Below are 21,420 nucleotides of genomic sequence, written 5' to 3'. Positions count from 1 at the left end.
TTTGGTGAAAAAAGGTGATTTTCGAACATTTAATTATTATTTTTGTGGATAAGTTAGACTGTTTTACATTCCGTAATGGATTTAGAAGGTGGAGAGGGTACACAGGCGGTTGCAAGTGGGCTAAATTCACTGCAGTCGGCGAATCTTCTTAGTGCTGCTGGTCAGGAATATTACGGACAGCTGACAAACTGACCAGTGAACAAAAAAACTGTGACATAACAGTGTTGAAATTTTTGTACATAACCGTTTTCAATAGAGTTGAATATATATTTTTCCTTTAGACATGGGATTTGACTTTAATTGTACCAATTTTGGTGTTGCTACAAGGACTTTTAAGGTATGGTTGCTATGGAGTTTTGTTTTGGAACATTCTGTTCTGGAACAGTAAACTTTAAGCTGGTTTTTCTCAAAACGGACCCTCAAACTTGGTCGACTTCAATCGAATGTAACTCTGTCATTTTCTGTCCGATTCCAACAAACCATATATCATTTTGAAGGTCTTTAGATGGAGAATGTGTAAATAACAATAACTTAGTTTTTAAAATTTCCTCATTGTGACTTATTTTGCCAGCACAGGTCACATATATCAGTACTGAATTTGACCAGCGATAAAATTACACCTTAGTTAAGGTTTAATTGTGTTGAACCACATGTGTGCAATGTTTGCTGTGTGTATTACCACTAAACCTTCTATTTTATTGATGTAATTTCACAATGGACATTATACTTTTGTAATGTTTATATTTTCAGTCTTTCAAACCTAAATAAAGGAAAAAAACTGAGGAAGAAAAATAATTCAAGAGGGAACATCAATCATGAACAAAGCTTCTGCTTCATTCATGCTTTTAACTACCCGTCTAGCTGCACACGCTGGAAACAAGTAGCGATGGCCGAAAAATTTAATTTTAATAGAATAGAATAGAATGGACTTTATTGTCATTATATTTGCATATAACGAGATTAAGGACTGCAATTTAAGGTGCGGTAGTGAGAACAAATATGGGATAAAAATATATTACACAAGAAGTAATAAAGATAAAACTAAGAATTGAAATAACCAGACTACTATCCAATAAAAATAATAAGCAATCCTGCACAATATACTAAACAATATACAAAATACTGTATAATATACAGAACAAGACAAGACAAGAGTACCGGAGTGATAACAATCAGTGTCGGATGTATTGCACTCGAAGGGTAATCTTGCACAGTAGGGTAGTGCAATGTGAAAAGCCGATGTGTTTACATTGTAAATAAATAAACACAGTCTCAAAAAGGAATATAACCTGTGGAGGCACTTTCTAAAGAAACATCCACATTTTGAAGTCTAGCCCCTGACACCTTGAATTTGCGGCCCTCATCATTATTCACATCCGAATTTCATAACGGATGCTATGATTGCTACACTCCTGTTGGACCGTTGGGTAAAAAGTGAAGAGATTGAAGTGAAGGCAGCTGCGTAAAGGTTGCAAAGAGTCACTTAAGTAATTGTTCTTTATGATTCCTATTCTATAAACTACATTCTTAAAATGTTGTTTAGTTCAAAAGAGCTGTTTTGAACAGCGGATGCATAGAGGGCGCTAACTTTCAAACCTGTTGCAAGAATTCTCTCGGCCTCTCCCTTCTTTGAGCGTATAAGATAGAGTACACCCCACATTACACACGCACATACAGGCAGTTTGTCTGGGACTGCTTCTGTGTATGTCAGGGGTGTCCAAATTGCGGCCCGGGGGCCATCTGCGGCCCGCAGTGTGATTTTTATTGGCCCCTGACACATTCTATAGACAAACTAAACGGTCCCAAATTACAATAAAAAACTCAATCAATCAAATTAGAACAAACAACTATGAACAATTTAACGGGACCAAATCCCCCAAAAATGGGACCTGAAAACCAAATTGGCCGACAACCTGAGCGTCTTACAGTATGAGGTCTTTGATGATTTCCTTGTGTCACGTCATGATGAAAAAGTGTACACATTTCTTGTGAGACATGATATGATTTTGAGTGTACTAAATCCCTCAAAAGCGTTTCATGGCACTGCAAAAACTGAAATCTAAGTAAGATGAAATATCTCAAATAAGGGTGATATTTGCTTATTTTCTGTCTGATAAGATAATTCTTCTCACTAAGCAGATTTTATTTTAGAGTGTTTTACTTTTTTAAAGTGTTTTGGTCCTAAATGATTTCAGTAAGATATTACAGCTTGTTGCTGAGATTTTTTTTTTTTTATATTGAGCTTGAACCTAGAATATCAAGTGTTGCAAAGCTGTGTCATCAACACTCACAAGTATAAAACTGCTTTTTCAAAGTAATAATTTCTTATTTCAAGCATGAAATAAAAAATCATGACTTTGACAAAATTGTGTCTCATAATTAAAACAGATGACAGCCAAATGGACTTTTCTGTTTTATTTTCAATGAAACAATAGAAAAGATGTACTCCTGTACAGTTGACACAGTACAGTAAACTGACAGTTAATATTTAAACATTTGACATTAGACATTTCAAACAATTTTGAACAGAAATAGTTCATGCACATTCAGATAAATTCTTCAAAATTACAATTTAAAAAAAAAATTTTTTTTTTTAAATAAATAAATAAATAAATAAATATATACAGTATATATATATATATATATATATATATATATATATATATATATATATATATATATATATATATATATATATACAGTATATATATATATATACATATATATATATATATATATATATATATATATATATATATATATATATATATATATATATATATATATATATATATATATATATTTTTTTTTTCCTTGCACACTAATTGACTGAAAGAGCACGCACTTGGCGCAATGATGTCATGTTATCGATGGGAAAATGCATTTTTAGACAATATGATTTGCCTGAGCGGCTCGTAGACCCCGAGAGTAACAAGCGGTTGCCTTGTTGCCTTTCCATTAAGAAAAATAAACTAGTTTTTAGTATAAGTTTTCTGGTTTCAAGAAATGTAATGCCGAGCGCATATCATTATGTCAAGATAATGGCACTAGCATTTACTTAATTTAAGAATATTTTTCAACATACTGAGAAAAAAGGTCTCATATTTGTTTTTTTTATCAAGAAAAGTGCACTTGTTATTAGTGAGAATATACTTATTTCAAGGTATTTTGGGGTTCATTGAGGTTAGCTAATTTTGCTTGTTTTGGAAAGTCTTGACATGCCAAATTTTCTTGTTCTATTGGCAGAACATTTTGCTTAGTTCAAGTAAAATACCCCTAATTTTTGTATTTTTTTCCCTTGTTTTTGAACACTGACTTTGAGTGCAGTTGACGGTAAAATATCGATATTAGTAAATACAAGCTTACTTTAGCGCGCAGTTAAAATAAATACAAATAAAATCATTATTAAAATAATCATGAATGATTTTTATTGCTTTATCTGTAACACAATGCTAAGATGTAAAAGTGTTTTTCAAATGTTAGCATATGTTCACCTACATTGTTTTGGTTTGAGTATTTTTCATATACAAATTGTATAAAAGTGGCCCTCGCATCCTTAAATTTTTCTCTATGTGGCCCTCGCTGGAAAATGTTTGGACACCTCTGGTGTATGTGCATGCGCTATGAGAATGTGCGTGTGTACGAGATAGCTTTTGGCTACAGCAATGAGTGGCATTAATATCATTAAGGCTGAACAACATTTTTTAATTAAAATTAATTAGAAAAATAGACATTTATTTTTTTATATGTTCTTTTAAACCACAAATAGGATAGGGTAGACTTTAGTATTAATAATGGTGACATATACTAGGTGGTGGTGTTATATTGTTTGGGTTTTATTTAATTATTACTTTTTTGAGCCAGAGACAATTTAAGGTCATAGTGCCATCTTTTGCTTTGGCATGCATTTCCTGCTGATGGATTTTTTTCATAGCATATTTTGTTTGGACATTACAAAAAAAAGCTACATATGTTTTTTTTAAGATGGATTGGTCAAATGCTGAAATCTCCATGGCAGCCGTTTCTCATTGTTAACACCGATGTGTTTGGTTGTTCCCAGCATCAGCAGACAAGGAGACGCCCACAGATTGGAGAGCCATGCTTAAACCTGCCTCCAAAGATACAAAGTAAGACTTTACCTCAACCAAGAAGTCAAACCTTACATAGAGATTTATGTAGATGTCAGTTTTTGTTTGCAATGTCCAAAATAATTGTACATTGTAGACAGAGTCACAGGCGGGTTCCGTAGTATCCCCACTTTTACTTTGAAAATAACAACTTCCAGTGTCTACAAATGAAAAAAAACAAACATCCGCTTCGGTGTGTTTTTCTGTTTCCGTTTACTGGGGATTTACATTTTTATTATATGAAATATAAAATGAAAATCAAATCATTTTTTTAGTTGTAGTTATTGCTCTTCAACACCAAAAAACGCCTATTTGTTAAATTTTCTTTTTTGCATTTTAAAATAACCAATCATGTGCATGTGTTGGCGCAAGTGAGAAAGAGCGAGCGGCTGCTGTTGATATAACAAAGTTGGTTTTGGTCTGGTTTGTACTGCAGAAAATGACCAGTTTTGCTAGATATAATTGTTTTTACTAATGTTTTGGTGATGTGTTTATGGCCGACAATAAAAAGTTTTGCTCAGTAAAGTGACCGATGGAATTCATGTCCTCAAAGCGTCTCGACAAACGTTACAATATTTGAACAATGATGACGAAAACTGTTTTCTCTGTCGTGTCGTGTCGAAAATTGTTATGCGCTTATTTTTTTATTGGATTTTGTGCGTGGCATAGATTTGCCGTGCGCAGAGGACGCGCACCTTAGAGGGAACATTGGTGAAAAACATAAACAATCATTTTACAGTATCGGTAAAGTATTAGCCCACATTTCGTGTTTTGTTCGTACACAGCTAGCTAGCGTATGCTGTCTGTCATGATACACTCAACGTGCTGCATGTATTATGATCAATATGAAGTGTGACTCACTCGATGGACAGTTGTCTCTTTGGTCCAGCTGGCCGCGGACCTTTTTTCTGGTTTATTTGGGCTAAGCACGCCATTTATGTCGAAATAGCTTGTCTCCAAATTGTACATTTGCTGCTTCGAATCGATTTCACCTCACTCTCTCGGCTTCTGTCTGCTCCAACGTTTCACCCTCTTCTTCGTGCTCGCTTCTATAAGCGGTAGTTATTCCTTCGTTCATTCAGCTTCAAGAAGATAAGGTTGTAAATCCTAATTTGTCCAAAAAATAGTCGTCTTCTTTGTTTGGTGCTTAGTCTGCAATGATTAGAAGACACACAAGCGTTTTGTATCCGTAAGTAGGAACACACTGGAAGTTGTACGTGTGCTGCTATGGAATCAGAAATCAATGTGCGGAAGAAGTCAGTCACGGAAATTATTAAATCACGGTAAATATTGAACACATTACATATTGTTATGAACATGTCTGTTACTACATTATATATAGACTTGCAGTGTATATATAAAACGTTGATGAGGGCTTTGAAGGCTGCAACGGTGACTCCCATTAGCTGCATCTTCCAAGGATTTTTTTTTTATCATGTTTAAAATCCTAATTAAAAAAAACAAACACATACGGTATGTGTCCTTGTTTCTTAAGATGATTGTGAAGAATAGGCAAAATTCCCAAAAAAGTGCAGTTCCCCTTTAGAAAGTTGTCTTTCTGTCTGTTGATACAGAGCTGCTGACTCATCCCAGTCCTCTGCGAGACTGCAGACGGACAAAACTGCAAACTCGCCGTCAACCCAAGTGTCTTTAAAACCATTGGTGGATCCCCCTAAACCTACCGGCATCTCTGTCACCGTCCCGTCATCACAAGGTATTCGCTACACTTTCACAGTCGAAAGAACAAGCTGTATCTTGAGGTTATTCACCTAGAAATGCATTATTTTTGCCTTTTTTTAGTATTCTCTCTGTTGTCGTTCTCAGGCTTCCGTAACTACGAAAGTAAGCCCACAACAAAACCATCAGAGTCAAACTTCTTAAAGGTACAGTATATTTTAGAGGGAAAGTGAAAGATCATTTGTATGACAGGAGTGCTCTGCTGTTTTTAGGACCTTCTGTAAAAACCCTTTTCAGAGATACTGTGTGGTTGTCTTGTTTCCTTCACACAGGTTTTCCGTGGGGCATTAAAAAGCATTAAACGTCATTAAATAGATTTTGCGAAAATTAAGGCCTTCAATGGCATTAGAAAGCATTAAAAACGGTGTCCAGAGGCATCAATAAATAATATGATTGTAGGACTGAGCCTATAGTCCAGACTTGGGCAAATTAAGGCCCGGGGGCCGCATGCGGCCCGTTAAGCTTTTCAATCTGGCCCGCCGGACATTCCCAAGTAATTTTTTTAGATCTTTAAGATGGAAATTGTAGCTGCCATTATGATGTGCAGTGATGTTTCCAAATTACTGTAAGTTTTGAACTATACAAAGTATTTCAATTGTTGGAATCTGTGCTTTTGCATGATAGTTACTGTGGTAATCTAAGACGAGGCACCAAGCGGTGTGGGTGGGGTGCGTTTCCACAGAGTGTTTCCAGAGCGACCAGCCTGAAATATGGGTGTCAGGGACAGACGCGGTATTTTACAACAAAATTCTAAAGCTTAGCGATATATCAGATACTGTATATCAAGTAGTTTTTTTTACCCTTCGCATATTTCGCTGTGTTTGTTGCATTTTTGTTGCGTTTCATTTGATTGTAAAATATGTCGATGAGGGCGTTTGACGTTCATATGTTGTCAATATTCAGTGTTTTAATCCTTCATAGGTAATATTGTCAATCACACATATATTTATTTTCATGTACATTCTGGGTGTTTCATTCAATAAAAAAATGTAAAATTCCATTCCGTTTTTTAAGGCGGTCTGTCATAACATTTTTAGCTTTCAATCAGACATTATTGTGAGGTTTTGTATTAAAGTTCTTAAAAATAGGACCCAAGCACACATACTGTACAGCAGATTTTCACAGCTTGCATATATATACCGTACATAAAAATGTGTGTATATATACATGTGTGTGTGTGTGTGTATATATATATATATATATATATATGTATGTATGTATGTATGTATGTATGTATGTATGTATGTATGTATGTATGTATGTATGTATGTATGTATGTATGTACATAGTCAAGGTTTCTGTGGTTTACCCGTTATACAGTGCTCAAGCGGAATATACGTTAGGTCAGGAAAAAACACAGAGGCTGTATCATCACTACAAGCCTGTTTCGCAGTTTCCCTGCTCGCCTGAAAAAAAAAATTCACCTGACTAGCAGGGAAACCTGCGAAACAGGCTTGTATGGAAGATATAGCCTCTGTGTTTTTTCCTGACCTAACGTATATGTATAGATATACCGGCCCCCAGACACATTGTTTTCTCTAAATGACTGCTATAGTCAATCAAAAGATAAATGAAAATGAACTTAATAACTTTGCGGTCATCGATAAATTGCTATGTCTGTGTGTTTCTTTTTGTCCGCTACGGCTTTCAAACAGGGAAAGTCAGAACGCATTAATATCGCTGCCGTCATAGCGGCCACTCCGCTGGACGGCAAAATTAAACAGCTTTGCTATTCTTTCGTCACTAGACGTACAGTCCTTAACTGGGATCTGAGCCGAGGATGTCACTGTGGCTTGTGCAGCCCTTTGAGACACTTGTGATTTATGGCTATGTAAATCAACTTTGATTGATTGATTGATTGAACTGTGACACTATGTCATATATGACTCATATTAATAAGAAAGCTGAGCTTGTTTCCTAAACGACTCCTTTATTTCAGTCATCTACAGTTCAACACACATGAGCTAACTTGGCTAACATTAGCAACTCTCGTGACACAGGCGCCTTACGCGACCTACGGTGGCCTATGATGGACAACCAAGGCTCACAACTGTCCACCACTCTTATTCACTGACATTCCCACAGTAAATTAATTAGTTCACTCAGCTGTCACACTTTATACATTGACGTCCCACTGGGGTGAGTTTTCCTTGCCCGTATGTGGGCTCTGTACCGAGGATGTCGTTGTGGCTTGTACAGCCCTTTGAGACACTTGTGATTTAGGGCTATATAAATAAACATTGATTGATTGATTGATTGAACTTACTATCTAATGTACCCATTTTAAACAACTGTGAGGGTGTAAAATACAATATATTCAAGATGTTAAATTAACTCAGTTTATTTTTAATACATCTAAAGGGCTTATTGGCATTTTTCCAAACATCATTCAATTACATGTATTTTTCTAAAATGTTTAAAACAGTCATCCATTTCCAAAAAACATGCATTATTTGCAGTCCTAGTCTGATGTTCATTTATTATCCCATAAAACATTTTTTAAAAATTGTATTTTGATTAAAAACGTATCCTCCAGTTTGTGGCTATTATAAGTCATACTTTCAGAGGATATGCATTTACACAACATGTTTTCAAGAGATAACATTTTAAAAAATACTTCTCGGTATATAACATTGATCATCTAATTCAGTATTGGATGTTTATTTAGAGGACTTCAGTGCAGTTTCCCTTTAAGAGTTTTGATTGAAGGTACAGTGTGATGATTAAATGGCTATTGTCAACATGCCCAAAGTCAGAACATCCTGTGAACGTGCTCATGCTGTGGCGAAAGTGATAAAATAAATACATATTAGGAAAATGGGAAACTGCAAATCTGAGCAAAAGTGGCTGGCCGGCTAACTTTTCAAAACTTGGTTACAGCCCGTCGATTGTAAACCCAGAAAGGCGTTCTGCAGCATGTAGAAAAAGACCCCCAAACTTAGCTGGATGTGCATCAACGTGGTGAAATCACACTTGCTATTAGCTAATCACAAGTCGGCCATGAAAGGCAGGCAGCAGTTAACTGTGCCAAATTTATTTAGCATGACCAACAAAGCCACTTCCACTGTCACCACCACGACTGTAAGTTGATGCTACCACTACAGAAAAATTAATAAATAAAAACAAATTCTCGAATGAAACAGTCTTGCGAACCATTTCTAATTCACTCGACAGTTCATGTAAACGTTCAAGATTATCATTGTCAAATACTTACAATTGTGTGTGTACACACAATTGTAAGCTTTTGACTATATAAAATAACCATATGCTGTACATGGGTTTTAATCTTTTTAAGTGGCATTAAAAATGGTATTAAAAATAATTAAATTACATTTGCTGATACCTGTACAAACCCTGTTTACATTCTCCACCTTCTGCTCCATCTTCAGACAAAGCCAAACTTCATCCCCAAAGAGGCCATCCTGCAGGAGCTGCAGGAGATCGAAGATAACATCAACCAGTTGGAGAAGAGAGGGGTGGTGCTGGAGACGAAGCTACGCCACAGTGAAGACGGTGACTAACACGCAAACTATTGACTGTATATATCGGGGTTGTACAGTATACCGGTACTAATAAAGTACCAAAGTACTAATGAATTAAGAAAGGTACTATACTATCTTTAAAAAAATATGGGTTATTTTTTTTAATGGACATAATGGTGCGCTGTGGTGACATTGTTGGTAATTCGAGCCTAGTCACCTGTTAACCAACACACACAGAGCACTGACATGCAGAAACAGTGCAAAGCCCGAAGAGGGAATGGACATCTTTTGACTTTAAAACTAACGCTAAAGGTGAAGCTATAAACACTAAAGTGCCGCTCTACAAGCGGTGCTTTAAAACAGTGGTCCCCAACCTTTTTTGCACCACGGACCGGTTTAATGTAGACATTGTTTTCGGGGACCGGCTTTCCACTTGTGCCAAATTTATTATGCGTTGGGCTTTTCGGTCTGGCCCGCCGGACATTCCCAAATAATTTTTTGGGATCTTTGGGATGGGAGGTGTGGCTGCCATTCTGGTGTGCAGTCATGTTTTCTGGTGACCGTGGGTCTTGAACTGTGCTAGGTATTTCAATGGTTGGAATCTGCGCTTTTGCATGATATGCTGGTTGCTGTGGTGATCTGGTTAGATAACTACAGCACAAATAAGCACAAATAAGTGCATGACAAATACAACTCAATATAGCGCTGAATTAATGGGAGCCCTGGGCTTGTTTCTTCGCAATGAGACTGCAGATGGAAATCAGCCTTTGGCTACAATCTGTCACATTCATATTTTATATGTTCATTAATGTGCATTGTATCATGTCATGTTTTGTACAATTTTTAACGACCACTTTTTCTATTGCTTTGAATATAATGGGGAGAAGGCTAATTTGTAGTGGTTGTCTTTTTTATTTCCTGCTTTATGGATTGGAATGATAGTGGTTGTTTTTAATGTGGTAGGGAAGGTGTTTTCAGTTATTGATTGATTATTTATCAATGTTGTTATTGGAGCAATAGGCTATCTTTGTACGTTTTTAGGAAGAGAATGTCCAAACCGTGTGAATCTCTAGACCGTGAGCTTGATAATGTGGAGAGGATTTTGTTTACATTTGTTTCATTTGTTAATTGTGTTGTAAAATTGTAATTGATTAATTGCCATTTATTTGCACTGATTTTAAGAGAAGGTCTTAAGGGCTATTACGGACTCGATTACATTTTCATTAAAAATGATTACTGATGTAGACTGTCTGTAACAGTAGTGCCATATTTAATGTTATAGTGTTGTTCCATGATTGCCCTCTTCCGGCTAGTTTGCCAATGCTTTTTCATAACGGTATAATGTTCTCTTTTGCAGCTTTGATAAATTCTAAGTGAAAGTCAGCTCTGGCCTTCCAGAGCAGCGTTGTGACGTTGTTCCTCAAACTTTAAAAACAATGTAGACCTGTTTTAGTAGCTCTTTTAAAGGCTGAATCCCGACTCTTCATTAGAGTCCAAATTGGTTCACTAATCCAAGGTATTTTTTATTTAGGCATTTTTCTTTCTAGATTGTGTTTTAATGTATTTACAGATAATCTCTGACTTTTATCATTAGGCAATCAGTCATGTTTGGCGCTTATCCAATTTTTGTCACTCCATGGGACATTTTTAAGTTCATTCTCTAGTAAGAGTTGGTCTTTTTTAGGGATACAGGGCAAGCACTTGTGTACTATTTTCGTTGGGATGCCTAAATCTTGACAACGTCCGTGTTTTCAGTGTAATGTTATGGTTTAATAAGCCTGTTAGTAAGTTGTTGTTTTTTCTATGCGATCAGGTTTATTAGTAAAGACCAAATCTAGTAAGGTTCGGGAGGAGTGTATTATTTTAGTAGGACTGCTTATCATTTGTGTCATGTTGAGGCTGTTTATAATATCCTTAGGTTTCTTTCTGCATGACTTATTTAACCAGTCCAGATTAAAGTCCCCCATAACGATGAATTCTTTCATACTGTGCTGTTTGAGGATGTGTGAAAATAAACTGAGAAAATATGTCTTTAGCTGTAGGCGGTTGGTATGCTACAATGACCTTGAAAGACATTTCTGGGGACAATGTGATTTTAATTCCAGCGCACTCAAGATTATCTACTGGGGCGGTTATTTGTGTGGCCCCCTTTATTATTTGTGTGGCCCCCTTTATTTTGACAAGTATCCCAATTAGAGATGTCCAAAAATATCGGACTGCCGATATTATCAGCCGATAAATGCTTTTGAAATGTAATATTGGAAATTATCGGTATCGCGTTTCAAAAAGTAAAATGTATGACTTTTTAAAACTCCGCTGTACGGAGTGGTACACGGACGTAGGGAGAAGTATAGAGCGCCAATAAACCTTAAAGGCACTGCCTTTGCATGCCGGCCCAATCACACAATATCTACGGCTTTTCACACACATAAGTGAATGCCATGCATACTTGGTCAACAGCCATACAGGTCACACTGAGGGTGACCTTATAAACAACTTTAACACTGTTACAAATATGCGCCACACTGTGAACCCACACCAAACAAGAATGACAAACACATTTCGGGAGAATATCCGCACCGTAACACAACACAAACACAACAGTACAAATACCCAGAACCCCTTGCAGCACTAACTCTTCCAGGACGCTACAATATACACCCCCGCTACCCCTACCCATAAACCCCGCCTCCCCCAACCCCGCCCACCTCAACCTTCTCATGCTCTCTCAGGGAGAGCATGTCCCAAATTCCAAGCTGCTGTTTTGAGGCATGTTAAAAAAAATAATGCACTTTGTGACTTCAATAATAAATATGGCAGTGCCATGTTGGCATTTTTTTCCATAACTTTAGTTGATTTATTTTGGAAAACCTTGTTACATTGTTTAATGCATCCAGCGGGGCATCACAACAAAATTAGGCATAATGATGTGTTAATTCCACGACTGTATATATCGGTATCGGTTGATATCGGAATCGGTAATTAAGAGTTGGACAATATCGGAATATCGGATATTGGCAAAAAAAGCCATTATTGGACATCTTTAATCGCAATACATTTTGGTACCGGTATCGGGACAGTCCTAGTATGTATACATGATGTCGTCCCATCATGATGCATAGGTGTGACTAACCGCACATCTCTTTGTGTGTCAGAGGGGGAGGATGACTCTCTCATGGACGAGCTGATGGTGGAGTGGTTCGGCCTGATCAGAAACAAGCAGTTGGCCATGCGACGCGAGTCCGAGCTTGTCTACATGTGAGTACATGCCAGGCGCTCTAGATGTTGAGCGATTAGTCAAACAGACTTTGGAACAGAAGGTTCTCAGTGTCCCGCTGGCTGCCATCACCCAGCATGGGACATGGCAGAGACTAAGTCACATACTGGAGTGAAGAATCGGTCGATGCATTTATTATTTGTACATCAGCAAAAATACCACACATACAGTCGTGGTCAAAAGTTTACATACACATGTAAAGAACATAATGTCATGGCTGTCTTGAGTTTCCAATAATTTCTACAACTCTTATTTTTGTGATAGAGTGATTGGAGCACATACTTGTTTGTCACAAAAATCATTTATGAAGTTTGCTTCTTTTATGAATTTATTATGGGTCTACTGAAGATGTGACCAAATCTGCTGGGTCAAAAGTATACATACAGCAATGTTAATATTTGGTTACATGTCCCTTGGCAAGTTTCACTGCAATAAGGCGCTTTTGGTAGCCATCCACAAGCTTCTGGCAAGCTTCTGGTTGAATTTTTGACCACTCCTCTTGACAAAATTGGTGCAGTTCAGCTAAAGTTGTTGGTGTGTTCTGACATGGACTTGTTTCTTCAGCATTGTCCACATGTTTAAGGCAGGACTTTGGGAAGGCCGTTCTAAAACCTTAATTCTAGCCTGATTTAGCCATTCCTTTACCACTTTTGACGTGTGTTTGGGGTCATTGTCCTGTTGGAACACCCAACTGCGTCCAAGACCCAACCTCCGGGGCTGATGATTTTAGGACATCACATGGACAAAGATAAGACCTTCTGGAGGAAAGTTCTGTGGTCAGATGAAACAAAAATTTACCCAGCAATATGTTTGGAAGAGAAAAGGTGAGGCCTTTAATCCCAGGAACACCTCCCCACCGCCAAGCATGGTGGTGGTAGTATTATGCTCTTGGCCTGTTTTGCCCAATGGAACTGGTGCTTTACAGAGAGTAAATGGGACAATGAAAAAGGAGGATTACCTCCAAATTCTTCAGGACAACCTAAAATCAACATTGCCCAGGTTGGATCCTGGGCACAGTTGGGTGTTCCAACAGGACAATGACCCCAAACACACGTCAAACGTGGTAAAGGAATGACTAAATCATGCTAGCATTAAGGTTTTAGAATGGCCTTCCCAAAGTCCTGACTTAAACGTGTGGACAATGCTGAAGAAACAAGTCCATGTCAGAAAACCGACAAATTTAGCTGAACTGCACCAATTTTGTCAAGAGGAGTGGTCAAAAATTCAACCAGAAGCTTGTGGATGACTACCAAAAGCGCCTTATTGCAGTGAAACTTGCCAAGGGACATGCAACCAAATATTAACATTGCTGTATGAATACTTTTGCCCCAGAAGATTTGGTCACATTTTCAGTAGACCCATAATAAATTCATAAAAGAACCAAACTTCATGAATTTTTTTTTGTGACCAACAAGTATGTGCTCCAATCACTCTATCACAAACAAATAAGAGTTGTAGAAATGATTGGAAACTCAAGACAGCCGTGACATTATGTTCTTTACAAATGTATGTAAACTTTTGACCACGACTGTACATGTTCACCAAATATGACCACATGATCATTGGGACAATTTAGTGTATTTTGTACAAGACAATTACCATTAAATCAGCGAGAGAAGTATATTGCAGATTTAAATATTGTGGATGCAGTAAAACTTATTGATCACATGGGGGCCCTAGACAAACCCCTCAAGCACTGTTTCCTTACAGAATATATTTTTCTATGCATACACTTTGTCACTTTATGTGTATGCATATAGAGGGAAGACCCAGGACTTGGAGGAGCAGCAGCCTAGTGTTGAACAGGAGCTCAGGAAGCTGATTGACAAACCAGGTGAGGACAATTTCCCTCAAATATGACAGCTCAAGAGACTTAACATGTCTCATGGCCCGCAGAACATCTGAAGACGGCGTGGGACCGCAAGCGAGAAGAACAGCTGATGAGCAAACTGATGGATATCGTCAATGACCGCAATGCTATCGTAGAAGGGCTGGATGAAGACAGGCTCAGGTGTGTTGGCATACTAGCAAGGATTTTACTTCTACGTAGTCTTGATCCTCTTAGTGCGTGAGGTGCAATTATCTGATGAAACAATAGGAGCAGTGTTTTCCAGAGAGTCAGCTCTGTGAGCAACCAAAACTCTTGACAACCATTTGGCTTGTTTGCTTCCTTCGCCTTAAACCACGGATGCCGAAATTATGGCCCACGGGCTGGATCCCTATCTTACAATAAGATGGCAATAACTTTGACTGACTGCAATGTGCTGCCATCTATTGGTGTACACCAGTATTGTTAGCCATTGCATTGATTCTGAGCAGTTGGACATTACAATGTAAGTGTGCATAGAAGCATAATATAAGTGCCATTCATACTGCCTTTCCCACCCTTGGTCTGATTAATTAAAAAAATAAAAATAAAAAAACCCACAAAAAGTTAATATATGTGGTACAAAACACACCACTTGCCCACTGAACTATGTGGACATTATAAAAAATGTCCAATCACCTTACACAATTAAAAAATGTAACCATTTTAAATCCATAACCTAGCATTATGGGTAAAATGCACAACACTCTCCACACTTCGACGTGTTTGACGCATTTTCGCAGCTTGATATTTTTGACGGATTACAAAACTTTAAGGACGTCGTCAGGGAATTAAACAAGGTAGGAGTGGTTCACGTACTCCTAATATCCAATGTTATATTGTTTTTCAGTTTGTTAGCTAAAGCTTGTTGTAGTTAATCCTTTAACAAACTGACGTGTCTGTTAGCATTTTGTGCAAAAGGATTGTTGTTGCTGTCATATTTTACTACAGATATATATACTTTGAGTGTGAAGAAACAGTGATTGTTAAAGGACTGGGACTATACGCTGTGATGCAGTTACATACATTGCTAAGTTGTTTACGTAGGAGTTGTTGAAAATAAATCTACATAAATCCACGCTGATGTCCGTTTCTTCGGTACTTACCAGCCAGAAAAAGGATAAGAACCCCACAAAAAATATAACAGTTCCGTTTTAATCAGCGGGGTGCTGTATCGTGAAAAAAGATTTGTTGTGCGTGCGTGACCACAGAACTTTTCTCCAGATGGTCTTATCTTTGTCCATGTGATGTTAGATTAAACAAAAATTGAGCTGTGTGGCCACAATAACCAGCAATATGTTTGGAGGAGAAAAGGTGAGGCCTCAAATCCCTAACACCATTCCTACCATCAAGCATGGTGGTGGTAGTTTTATGCTCTTGGCCTGTTTTACTGCCAATGAAACTGGTGCTTTAAATGGGACAATGAAAAAGAAGGATTACCTTCAAATTCTTCAGGACAACCTAAAATCATCAGCCCGGAGGTTGGGTCTTGGGCGCAGTTGGGTGTTCCAACAGGACAATGACCCCAAACACATGTCAAAAGTGGTAAAGGAATGACTAAATCAGGCTACAATTAAGGTTTTAGAATGGCCTTCCCAAAGTCCTGACTTAAACATGTGGACAATGCTGAAGAAACAAGTCCATGTCAGAAAACCAACAAATTTAGCTGAACTGCACCAATTTTGTCAAGCAGAGTGGTCAAAAATTCCACCAGAAGCTTGTGGATGACTACCAAAAGCGCCTTATTGCAGTGAAACTTGCCAAGGGACATGTAAGAAAATATTAACATTGCTGTATGTATACTTTTGACCCAGCAGATTTGGTCACATTTTCATTAAACTCATAATAAATTCATAAAAGAACCAAACTTCATGAATGTTTTTTGTGACCAACAAGTTTCTTGATTGATTGATTGATTGAAACTTTTATTAGTAGATTCACGTTCAAGGTCCCCAACATGGCGCCTGTGGTTTAGTTGGCCATACTCTTTTTATCCACGGCTGCAAGCGCCCCCTAGAGGTCTGCCAAAAAATATCTGTTTCTCAGTTGTGGTCTGTATGGGCCGTATTGGAACTCAGTTGTAATACACTTTTTCACCATTTGTGGCAAACGGAAGAAGTGTAGCGCTAAAGTCATACAGAAGTTTCTTACGCGCAAAAATTATGACTAAAGTGGTGAAGCTGTATTTTCATTTGCGCTTCAATTTTATTGACAGTTTAGTTATGAAACATATTCAGTATTACTTTAGTTTAATTTAGCAGAACATAATTGTATGTATTGTATTTGTTGGTAGTTATTTGAGTCGCTACTTATGCAGTATTTTTGGTTAGTACTAATTTTTCCAATCAACCTGAACTAAGCCTAAGGTTGATGTGTTAAATAATATTTGTGATTCAAACATGGTTTCTTATCATTTGACAAGTTTGGAAACTGTAAGTAGGTTAGATATACTTATTGAATACCTTTTAAAATTAGGAGTAAGATTACTAATTCAGTGTTAATATTTGTGTGAGCTCCGGGCCCTTCTGTAGTAGCAAAGTTGGGCCCCGAGGTAAAACAAAAAAAACATGTTAAGAACCCCTATTTAAAGGCATTGTCAGCAGTCCAGTTGCGATTGATTCAAGAAGAATATTCAAATTTTCAAAGCAATTTTATGCAAACTTAGGGTTTTTTAGTGCTTTATATCTGATAAAGAATGTGAAGAAGCGGTGAGAAAAGCGGACCTTCTGTCAGATATTTAAACTGTTATTCTTAAAAATGTCTGAGAATATGGTGCATTGTCTAAAGGAAAATATTGGACACAAGATGGCCAAAGTAGATAATGCCAAAGGTCAAAAAAGGTATTTCAAAAGGACAGAGTGATAGGAGGCATAATGCCAAAAACGTGCCCCACCTCACCAAATTTCCAAACAATATGTTTTGGAATTTCAGGAATGAGGAAGATAAATATTTCCTTTTATTCATTTTTGGTTAGATCAAATTCAAACAATATTTTGACAACACAGTCAAAGTTGCTAATTTCTAGGAAAACTGCTCCGGCTGTCACATTTACAAACCATCTCCCAGAAACCAAAAGTTCTCTTTGTATTATTTCCTTTAATGCGTATATTCCCTGTGCCTCCTGCAGAGAGGAAGAGGAAGACCAGGAGCTGAACAAGTTGATGATGAATCTCAGTAAGTAACTCCACATTCTCTAAACTGCCACGTCTCTGCACATTAGCAACAGCACGTCATTGTGACAAAAGGTCCCATGATGTCGTATTTTTCAACATTGTTCATAAAGTCTCAGGGGTATTACAATAATGTAATAGGTTGTTGTATGTGTTATGACACACTATCATGAAGGAGTGGTACAGGACACAAATGTTAGCAAAGTTAGCGATGTGCTTACACATTTACAGTCATCCCTCGCCACAACACTTTTCATTTAGATTTTTTAAAGCGTATTCTATAATTTGTTTATTGTTTATTGTTTATTGAATGGATCCCCATTAGCTGACACCAAGGTGACTGCTAGTCTTCCTGGGGTCCATAAAGGAGCATACAAAATAAAAATACAAAGAATGCATGCATTACCAAACATTTGTCGGTCCTAGATTAAGCATTTTCAAGCCACAACAATGGCTAAATAAAGTAAAAATATCAATACTACAAAAGTTTTAGCCACTAGAGACCAAACCAATCAGAAGGCACTGTTTAGTATTGTGGCGCTACAGACCACTATTAAGCTAGTGAGAGGAACCATTTCTCCCCATGTATTTGTTTTCAAATTATAACACAGCTTGAATTTCGAGGTTCCATTGTACAAAACCCAAAACCAGTGAAGTTGGCACGTTGTGTAAATGGTAAATAAAAACAGAATACAATGATCTGCAAATCCTTTTCAACCTATATTCAATTGAATAGACTGTAAATACAAGATACTTAATGTTCTAACTGGAAAACTTTGTTATTTTTTTCAAATATTAGCTCATTTGGAATTTGATGCTTGCATAATGTTTCAAAAAAGCTGGCACAAGTGGCAAAAAAGACAGAGAAAGTTGAGGAATGCTCATCAAACACTTATTTGGAACATCCCACAGGTGAACAGGCTAATTGGGAACAGGTGGGTGCCATGATTGGGTATAAAAGCAGCTTCCATGAAATGCTCAGTCATTCACAAACAAGGATGGGGCGAGGGTCACCACTTTGTCAAAAATGCGTGAGCAAATTGTCCAACAGTTTAAGAACAACATTTCTCAACGAGCTATTGTAAGGAATTTAGGGATTTCACCATCTACCGTCCGTAATATCATCAAAAGGTTCAGAGAATCTGGAGAAATCACTGCACGTAAGTGATGATATTACAGACATTCGATCCCTCAGACGAGTCCATATTTCAAATTATTTTTGGAAACTGTGGACATTGTGTCCTCCGGACCAAAGAGGAAAATAACCATCCGGATTGTTATAGGCGCAAAGTTGAAAAGCCAGCATCTGTGATGGTATGGGGGTGTATTAGTGCCCAAGGCATGGGTAACTTACACATCTGTGAAGACACCATTAATGCTGAAAGGTACATACAGGTTTTGGAGCAACATATGTTGCCATCCAAGCAACGTTATCATGGACGCCCCTGCTTATTTCAGCAAGACAAGGCCAAGCCACGTGTTACAACAGCGTGGCTAAATAGTAAAAGAGTGCGGGTACTAGATTGACCTGCCTGTAGTCCAGACCTGTCTCCCATTGAAAATGTGTGGTGCATTATGAAGCCTAAAATACCACAACGGAGACTGTTGAACAACTTAAGCTGTACATCAAGCAAGAATGGGAAATAATTCCACCTGAAAAGCTTCAAAAATTGGTCTCCTCAGTTCCCAAACATTTACTGAGAGTTGTTAAAAGGAAAGGCCATGTAACACTGGTAAAAATGCCCCTGTGCCAACTTTTTTGCAATGGGTTGCTGTCATTAAATTCTAAGTTAATGATTATTTGCAAAAAAAAATTACGTTTCTTAGTGCGAACATTAAATATCTTGTCTTTGCAGTATATTCAATTGAATATAAGTCGACAAGGATTTGCAAATCATTGTATTCTGTTTTTATTTACAAATTATACATGCCAACTTCACTGGTTTTGGGTTTTGTACAAACAGGTCTTATTTATTGTTTCATTGTGTTTAATTTTGAGTGTTGAAAAGAGATTGCCGTTTCTTTCAGATGCAAAAAAAGACAAGAAGAAGAAGTCGCCCATGTCCAAACTCTTCACTTGGGGGAGCAAGAAGGAAGCGTGATGCCACTCAAACATGTTTGCTGCTCTCCTCTGGTACCTTTCATCTTAGTCCACTTTAGTTTAGTTCCATTTTAATGCTCATGGGTGAGTGTGAGGGGGAGTACATACAGTATGGTGGTCACAAAAACACACACACACACACACACACACACACACACACACACACACACACACACACACACACACACACACACACACACACACACACACACACACACACACACACACACAGTCAGTCAGATCTGGGGGGTTAATGATACTCAGTTATTGGGTTTATTGCTCCAGTTGTAAATGTAATCTTCTTACAGTCTTAATCTGTCTACTTAATGCACACACACGCACAAACACTCACACACGTTTGCACACAAACTCATCCACACGATGGCATGTGGGTTTGAAACACTAATATGAGCAAAAGAAACAACATTTTTTTTAAATGTTTTAAAGCTGTGTTGTAAATGTGTTAAAGCTGAAAGTTGTGATCGATGGAATGCCCTGAGAGGACAATGACCTGGATGCATGAGAACATTCATAGACATGTTTGAAAGCTGCTTCTTGCATTGGGGTGTGATGCTGGCTCCGTGTCACACACTGCAACTTACCCCCTGTCATGTCTTTCTTGGGTGTCTTTTTTTTTTTAAGTGAAAAGATTCAAAATAACTGGTCCAAAGATGAGATGTGGGCAGGGTGTAGTGATCCACATTGGATCTGAATGGATTTAAAATGTACGAAGGCTCCGGAGTATCTTTTTGTACAATTTAACATTGTATTTAAGTCTCGTTTCCCCTTTTATTTCCCTGCAAGACATCTGCAGCTTAAAGAGATTTTATCATTAAATAGATTGAAAGTTGATGTTTGTTTGTTGCTTTAAAAAAAAAAAAAATGCTGGATTTGTGATTGTTGTTCATAATAATTTATTAAAATTATTAGACTATATTACACAAAATAACTTGACAATTCATCATTAATATAAGTAATCTAACTATTTTGTCAAAATAAAATGAGGGGGGGATTGTTGTCATTGCCCAGTACACTACTTAAAAAAACTGTGTGTATATGTACATACACGAATGTGTATATATATACGTGTATAACAAAGTGTTTGTGTGTAAGTGTGTGCGTGTGTGCGCATATATATATAAAGTTATATATATAATACGCACATGCGTGAATATATATTAAGTTATATATGTAACATGTATATATACACACATGCTGTGTGTGTGTGTGCGTGTATATATATATATATATATATATATATATATATATATATATATATATATATATATATATATATATATATATATATATATATATATATATATATGTATATATGTATATGTATGTGTATATGTATATATATATATATATATATATATATATATATATATATATATATATATATATATTAGAGATGTCCGATAATATCGGCCGGCCGATATATGCGTTAAAATGTAATGGAAATTATCGGTATCGTTTTTTTTTATCGGTATCGGGTTTTTTTTGTTTTTTTTAATTAAATCAACATAAAAAACACAAGATACACTTACAATTAGTGCACCAACCCAAAAAACCTCCCTCCCCCATTTACACTCATTCACACAAAAGGGTTGTTTCTTTCTGTTATTATTATTCTGGTTTCTACATTATATATCAATA

General features: G+C 37.0%; 1 protein-coding gene across 2 annotated transcripts in view; it reads left to right on the top strand.

The window, feature by feature from the left end:
* Positions 1–20,852, top strand: part of LOC133639525 (MICAL-like protein 2) — a 33,823-nt gene extending 12,971 nt beyond the window's left edge. The window contains exons 9-17 of one of the 2 annotated variants that reach the window (XM_062032886.1): positions 4,061–4,127; positions 5,702–5,841; positions 5,952–6,010; positions 9,254–9,377; positions 12,502–12,604; positions 14,384–14,457; positions 14,520–14,634; positions 17,618–17,664; positions 19,689–20,852. In XM_062032886.1, coding sequence (XP_061888870.1) covers positions 4,061–4,127; positions 5,702–5,841; positions 5,952–6,010; positions 9,254–9,377; positions 12,502–12,604; positions 14,384–14,457; positions 14,520–14,634; positions 17,618–17,664; positions 19,689–19,762 — 803 coding nt within the window. In that variant the 3' untranslated portion in view covers positions 19,763–20,852. The remainder of the gene's footprint in view (positions 1–4,060; positions 4,128–5,701; positions 5,842–5,951; positions 6,011–9,253; positions 9,378–12,501; positions 12,605–14,383; positions 14,458–14,519; positions 14,635–17,617; positions 17,665–19,688) is intronic. The other variant, XM_062032885.1, reaches the window with a different exon arrangement.
* The last annotated feature ends 568 nt before the right edge of the window (positions 20,853–21,420 follow it).

This window comes from Entelurus aequoreus, linkage group LG22 (assembly GCF_033978785.1).
Source record: "Entelurus aequoreus isolate RoL-2023_Sb linkage group LG22, RoL_Eaeq_v1.1, whole genome shotgun sequence".
Classification (NCBI taxonomy): Eukaryota; Metazoa; Chordata; class Actinopteri; order Syngnathiformes; family Syngnathidae; genus Entelurus; species Entelurus aequoreus.
The sequence above is the reverse complement of the archived record's forward strand: the minus strand, read 5'-3'. Positions and strand labels throughout refer to the sequence as shown.